The sequence below is a fragment of the Glycine soja genome, chromosome 4 (genome assembly GCF_004193775.1).
Source record: "Glycine soja cultivar W05 chromosome 4, ASM419377v2, whole genome shotgun sequence".
NCBI classification, from domain to species: Eukaryota; Viridiplantae; Streptophyta; class Magnoliopsida; order Fabales; family Fabaceae; genus Glycine; species Glycine soja.
Window position 1 is genome coordinate 43,627,451 of NC_041005.1, and position 7,589 is coordinate 43,635,039.

At 31.8% G+C, this 7,589-nt stretch overlaps 1 protein-coding gene across 1 annotated transcript; it reads right to left on the reverse strand.

Annotated features, from left to right (window-relative positions):
• Nucleotides 1-4,398: 4,398 nt before the first annotated feature.
• Nucleotides 4,399-7,589, reverse strand: LOC114409780 (protein EDS1L-like). Its single transcript, XM_028373367.1, has 3 exons — nt 6,987-7,589; nt 5,959-6,750; nt 4,399-5,345 (listed from the first exon to the last, which is right to left on the reverse strand). The coding sequence occupies exons 1-3, from the start codon at nt 7,320-7,322 to the stop codon at nt 4,635-4,637; spliced, it is 1,839 nt and encodes a 612-aa protein (XP_028229168.1). The 5' UTR covers nt 7,323-7,589; the 3' UTR covers nt 4,399-4,634.

The window sequence follows — 7,589 nt, forward strand, 5'->3', positions numbered from 1 at the left end:
ATGGCAGTTACTCATATGTCATGTTGCCTAAAATATCCATGTATGTACAAGGCTGATGTGAAACTTAGTTACTCATGTCTATGCCAAGTTAATGGAGTTAAACAAGTGGATGGAAAATATCACATGTTATATTTTGAGGAACCAAAACAAGATAAAAAAAACTTTAGAGAGATAAAAATTGAATTTTCACTATGTTTGAAAACATTTTTTTTCCTTTAGTACATTATACAGGCAGAAAGTTAGGCAATGCTATACTTCTTTTTTCCCTATTTTTTTCTTCTTTGAATTTGGATTTATTGCATATGTAATTGGTGTAGGTTTTTTAATTAACTGACGTGGGAAGTTGAAAAAGAATATTGAAATGTGTAACAACAATTTTAGAGTAAAATCGTTTGAAAAATGAAAATCAAATGGACAACATATTCCCTTTATTATTGTTAGTTATATCCATATCGATGCACTGAAAAGTATAGATCTTGGTGAATGCGGTTTTTATCTTGACGCTATAATAAAGATTTAATCCATGAGAAGAAAAATGCTTACAATTTATGTTGATTATCAAATCCTACTGGCTACTGCCTACTTGCATTGGGCATTATTAGCAGCTCATCGTGGTACAGCTTGCTTTCGGTATCGACAGTAAACTAATGCTGCGGTAAAATGTTAAATGGCTTTTTTCTGAGGTTGCAATCTGTTTCTGCAAAAATGACAAATTCAAAACAATATGGATAGATAGTCACACGCACCAAGCCTCAATGTTAGTTTTGTCTTGATCAGTGAGTTATTGTAGATAAGTTTTGCAGTGCAGGGGGACTCATCCACTGAGTACAATACTGTCATACGGGGATTGGAATTTTATTTTTTTTAAAATAAAAAAAAGTTAAAAAAAATTTTAAATGAGGTGGATCTCAAAGACTCATCCGAACATGTCTTAAAACTCTTTAAGTGCTTATAGATCTCGTCATTCCTTGCCATCTCACGTCTATGTTTGGCATCTTATTCTTTATGATCCAAATTTGTTTTGGCATCTGGTGCTTTGCTGAGGGATCATTCCAATTGAATAATCTAAAACAAATTGTAATTTTGATTTTTTTAAATTATGGTTTAAATATATTTTTTGTCTTTATAATTTAGTATTCTTTATTTTTTGTTGTTGTAAAATTATTTTTTAATCTTTACAAATTATGTTTATTTATTTTTTATTCTTAAAATACTTTAGATAATATTTTAAATAGTGATTTTTTTAAATCTAAAACATCATAATGATAAAAAATAAAATAAACATAATTTATAAGGATTGAAAAGAAAAAAAATGTTAAATTATAAAAATTAAAAAGATATTTACGCATTCAATTCTTGATTCATAATTTTAATCCTGTTTTTTTTATGATTTTAATTCTCAACAAATTTAGAAGGAGGGGATAGTGTCTTAGGTTAAATTAAGGAAAGCTTTCCAATATAAAGATTACTTATATAACATCTTATATTCACTTCACTTTAAAGAGACGAATGAGAGCTCAAGCATACATGCTGTCAAATACAAAACTCAACCTTGATCCACTCAACGGGAGTTTCAATAAATTATCTTTGCTTATATAAAAACACATAGATTATAAATTTGACTATATACTATACAAGTATTAACATATGCTCGATCTATAATGTTACCAGATTGTCATTGCTCGACATTTTAGGCATTATTTTGAATCACAGAATCATATGTGCAATTTGGTGATACATTCATGGGCAAATTTTAAGTTTTAATTCATCATTCTACTTATATAATAGCTATTAAATGCATTTTTATAAGAAAATAGAAGATTACTCTCTTCTATAATACCTTTTGATTAACTACTAACATATATGCAATTTAAGAATCATAAGCATAACTTTAAATTAGAAGGGTGGATAAGCGGATCGGTCCATCCCCCTAAAGGTATGTCTGCTTAAGTTTATATTGACAGTGGATCGGGTCAGTCTGCCCCATATTCTTACACGGACTTAATAAATTGGTTCGTCCTCGCTCCGCGAATCCCGTAGGTCAAACAGGTCGATCCGCGGACCTAATTTTAAAAAAATTATAATTTCAACAAAAATGCAACACAATCAAATTAAATTTAACACAAATATAAATAAAATTTCAACAATTAGTCAATTACATCAATAAAATAAATAATATCTTAATAAAAGAAAATCCAAATAATAAATCTAAAATATGAAACTTAAACATCTCCAATAACAAATGATTTTTTAATTGAATGGAAATAAATGTTGTATCACATACACTATATGAATGAGTCTTAAAGTTTGACTTTGTGTGTTACAAAATGTTGTTGATACATGTCTTACAGTACATGTTCTTAATTAATGTTTGAATTATTTTTCAATTAAAATCGAAGTTGTACTTAGTAATTTGTGTGATAAAAATTTATACTAAAAGATTATACATGTTTTCAAGATAAAACTTTATTAGTTCTAATTAAAAAAAACAACATAGATAGCACTCAAAAGTTATTCTAGTAAAGAAATTTCATCTAAGTTTTTGTCTTATTTAATATGCACAGCAATGTCGGACACTTTTGGTTTTTTAACTAAAAATGTATATTTGGACTTAGTAAGCGGGACGGACCCAAAATATAGTGTAATCATAAATTGTTTAAAAAAATTGATTCATTATCCGTGCGGACTGTGGGCCCCACGGATCAATCCATGAACCCGAGCCCGCTTACCCACCCCTACTTTAAATAACTATATATATAAAAAAAATAAAAAGAAATCTTTACTTTTTTCATCAGAAACAAATATTTACTTTAAATAATACATTTATGCACCATATTAGTTTAAATAAGGGAGTTTAGACGAGTACTATACTTTTCACATTCTTTGGTTGAAAATATATCAGAAAGATCCGAGGGAGAGAACTGATTTATAAAAGTAAATAATATAATTAAATTCATTCAAACATACTCCTCCGTTGTCTTTTATAAGTAAAAAAATAATAATTTTTTCTCAAATATATTGTAATAATAGTAAAAAAAAATGATAAATAGTTACAAACATTCAGTCACAATAAAGGACGCAAATTCTATAGATTTATTTTAAAATCAATGATTTTCATTGACTCAATAAAGGGTTATTCAGCAAAAAAATTCAATAACGGGTTAAATGCATAAATTTTAGTTCTTCATAATCGATTATTATATTTGTAAAAAAATCGATTATTATACTTCCATCATGAAAATAACTATATTGGTATTAATTAATGCACTTTTAAAATTATATTTATGACTTTTAACTGTAATTTGTTCTCTTTTACTAATGTGTATTGTACGTTTGAAAAGAAAATTAAAGGTAGATAACTGGATTTTTCAATTAATTTAGTCATTCACATAGTCATTAAATGCTTCACATCAATGACAAAAAACTAATTATAATCATGATAGTTACGGTAATAAAAAAAAGATAAAAGACTAATTCAATGTTAGTTTTATTATTAGTATATTTAAATATCCTTTGAGAAATTTCCACTTTCCGAATATTGTAACTCAACTTATTATGAGGCCTTGATCAGTTATTGTTCCAAATATTAGGAAACATTAGATGAGTAATTAAAATTGGCTTGAACCAAATAAGTTTTATAAGGACAATATATTGAAATAACATAATATCATATGCACATTCTTGCATATATATTTGTGACAGGCAAATTGTGAAAGATAGAAAACAAAAAAGCAAATGTGTTTGGTTTATTATTGACAACACAGTTTGGAATACATATTTTCTAATACCGTTGAAGGAAAAAAAATTGTCTCATCTTGGATTGGCTTTAATGTTAATTTCAACACTCTAACAACATCCTCAATGCAGGAGTTTAATTTGAATTCTTAATTATTCTTCCCTTATTGCTACATAAAATTTAAGAACACTAGCTAATTTTTACTCCATGATAAAACTCAATTTGTATTCTTTATTTATTTTTAGTGGGTCCTATTTAGCTTTCCACTTCCACTCATGCACAAATTCTTATTGAGTTAAAATTTATTTTTTACTGGTTAATCAACCTTACTTGTAGATGCTTTTTAAGCAACTTCTATAAAAATCTGTAAAACCCATTTGCTCTAATAATATTTTTAATTGTTACTTAACTTTAAGAACCCCAGACACCTCTTATTGACGGCGCTCTAAACATGCTATCAATTCAAGTAATATTATCCCAACCAAATATCTAAATAATGCATATTTTAAATACCACACTAGAATAAATTTAAATGTATAATCAAATTTTAATTAAAAATCATAACTATTTCTGTTTTTTATACTTTTTTACATATTTTATTACTATTAATTTTTATTTTAAAGTTAACCATATGCTGAGTTGGCTTTAAAAAACACACTGAGTAACCCACTAATACAGACCCTAGATTAAACAAATTTATTTAGTTCAACAGTCTGAATGATTTGTGGTTCTCACTCACAAGTCATACAAAACTTGGGAATCATAAACATTGGGAATACAAAGTTACAACACCGAAGTAGCCAACACTGCACCTGCATGCCGAAATTTCTATAGCTTCTCCATTAATTTAGAGTGGAAAAAAACACCAATTCACTATCCTTCCACAGCAGTAACAAGACTAGAAGGAAGTGACCCTGAGTTCCTGAGGTAGAATATCCCACCACCTAATAAAGTTAGGATCCTTCAAGAACGTATCCTTGGTTAGTACCTTCTCATCATCAGTCCACTTTTTAAGGTCTTTCTGAAGCTGCACAACCCTTTGCTTTACTTCATCATCAAGATGCCTCTTGCTGTTAATCCAGCTATAAAGCTCTTCTACTTCAGCCCAAAAGGTTGATTCAGTGATAGGAGCAGGTTTTGGCACCCTTTTAGCATGCTCCAACCATCTTTGAGTGTACCTATACCGTTTTGGCCTGGCCCTTATCATGTAAGGTCCTGTGTCCTCATTCTTCAAGTGGCGGTGATAGTTTGCAATGTCTAGAGGCTCCACAAGGCGACGAAATTCAGTTCCATGTTCAATCCATTTTGAATTCCCTTCAAACTCGTCTGGGAGTTCATACCTCTTTAGCATCTCAATCACTTCATCCCATACCCCTGCTAACACAAGCCTCTTCACATTTGCTTGGAAGTCGTTTTCCTCATTTTGCACCTTGAAGGCATCGTAATAGCCCTTCCCCTTGTGCATCTCACATGTTGTTTTGTAATTTTGAAGCTTCGTCATGCTTGGCACGGCTTTCTCCTGAATCTCCTTCTTGATTTTCTCCTCATTTTTTAGCTTCTGCTTTTCCAACTCACCAGCTGCTCGTAGACACAGCCTTGCTCTTGTGCTCTGAAATGTAGGCCAATAAATCATCACTTATTAGCTAAGTCTTACAACCTAATTTATGAAATATAACAATGGTATGCTTAGGATCAAGCCACACTGCATCAACATGTCATTGGCTTAAGTGAAATTGGGTTCAGATCTCCTAAGCAAGATCTCAAATTCTCTCAAATTCATTTGAGTTTTGCATATGAAAAGGTGATTGAAAGAAAAAATCTCATTAAAGATGATTGACAAAATTGTTAGGCACAAACTAATTATTAGTAAAGTTTATGAATATTCCACACCAATATCACAGTGATAAAAAATATCATATAGTAAGTGTGACGCTTTTATCAATTCAACTATTTGCGTTGAAAATATTTCTAAAAAAGAATTACTATTTCATCATATATACTACTTTATTTTTACGTATAATATGATATTTAAAGTATAAGTAAATTTATACTAACAGATTGCATGCCTTTGGTATAGATGATCATATGATTTAATGGTTGGAATGATATAATTTAACTTCTAACAAAAAAATTTATTGAAGCATCATATTACTAAGTTTGTCACCTGCTGTCATTTGATCTTATCACATGCATATATAAAAGAACAAACAAAGAATGATTACCAGTCCAAGGCCATCCAAGGCTGCACTGATTGTTGCAACATCGCTATTAGAACCATCAGCAGACAACGGAAGTTGCTCTAGTTGCTCCAAGTACACTACATTCTGCATTCCCAAGCTATCATCCAATTCAGCCTCATAGGCCTGGTGTTGCAATATGCTAACATTGGCAACTTCTGGAAGTTCTGCCAAATCGCTCATCTGAGCAGTGTGGAACAAGAGTTGCAAAACAGCATCTGAGTTTTTCACCACAATCAATTGTCCATTTCCGTTGCAGAAAATAAATGTTCCAAAGGGCCTATAAGGGCTCAACTCAACAAAATTCGCCACTGTCCCAAGTAACAAACTTGTGCTTCCCATGAGAATACACGCAGCATGGCTTGTAACACTCGCTGCGTTTGTCATCACAGTTTTGTAAAATTCAGAAATTAAACTAGCCCTTGTTGGATCCTGGGTGGAAGTTTTGGAATTGGGATTCAAGAATTGGAGAACAGAACCAAAAGTTTGCTTAATAGAAGCCAAGCGAGAAAGCAAAATCCTTGGCACTATGTCATATCTCAAAACAAAGTGTATGAAATAGCGAGACCAATTTTCTCTCCTTGAAGCGTGAGAGAATATATGATTGCCAATTAAGGGAGACCCAAAAGTGACACAAAAGGGTGGCGTGGGTTTTTGGATTTTTGTAGGGTTAAGATACTCTTCCAATGCCCAAAAGGTAGCAAGAATGGCTATTGCAGCACCAGAGGAGTGCCCCGTAAACACTACTTGCTTCCCATCTCCAATAGCCTTATTCACCTACACAATTTGACGGTTTATTTGCTTAAGTCAGCGTAATTAACCAAAAATAGAAACCATCACGATAACTGAAAGAAACTACCAGAAAAAGAAAATTGAACAACAAACTGTCTTATTAGTCACGAGGAGTTCAAAACATCAAATTGCAACACGTGGAATTGATCCAAAGAAAGTACTACAAACAACGTCTTCTAACTAACATCTATTCAAGGTTGACAGTTAGTTTAGTTACATACCTCGGCTTTAAAGCTAGTTTTCAATACGCGATCGAATCTCTTTGCGAAGCCTTCGTTCACCAAAGCAGGTTCATCGTTACCAATACTTCTGAGTGAAGGAAATTGGGTAGGATCTATCTTGGATCCGCCAAAGGGTTTGCTAAAAAACCATTCAGCGGGATCCCAAGATCCCGAGAAGCTGAAAACATGGTATGTCCCCGAAGAAGTCCGAACCTTATCGTAAAAGTAGAGCTTGTCCGTTGACTTGTGATTGTGAGCTTTGGAGGCCAAACCACACACCCTCTTGATCACATCTTCCTTCAATCCAAGGTTATCTCCAAGCAACCCTCCAGCCATGTTGTCCCTCTAATTCTATAAAGTTTTGGAAATTTTTGAGTTTGGTTAATTTTCAGAACTTCTGCATCTTGGTATTATATAAAGGGGGAACTAACTAGGACATATTGAATTACTACTGAATTGACCAAGACCTTGTAGTTTCACATAGCTTTGTTCTTGCTTTGATGGTTTCTTTTTAAATGGGAATGGAATTATATTATCGAAGTGACGATAAAAGTCTACACTAAAGTTGGTTCAAATTCGTATCACCAATAAAAGTGAAGCAAG

Excerpts from the sequence above, each read along its gene's own strand:
- LOC114409780 (XM_028373367.1), bottom strand. The coding sequence starts at position 7,322 with ATGGCTGGAGGGTTGCTTGGAGATAACCTTGGATTGAAGGAAGATGTG. Across the intron at positions 6,751-6,986 it reads AAACTAGCTTTAAAGCCGAG|GTGAATAAGGCTATTGGAGA; the intron begins GTATGTAACTAA and ends CAAATTGTGTAG. Across the intron at positions 5,346-5,958 it reads CCTTGGATGGCCTTGGACTG|AGCACAAGAGCAAGGCTGTG; the intron begins GTAATCATTCTT and ends CCTACATTTCAG.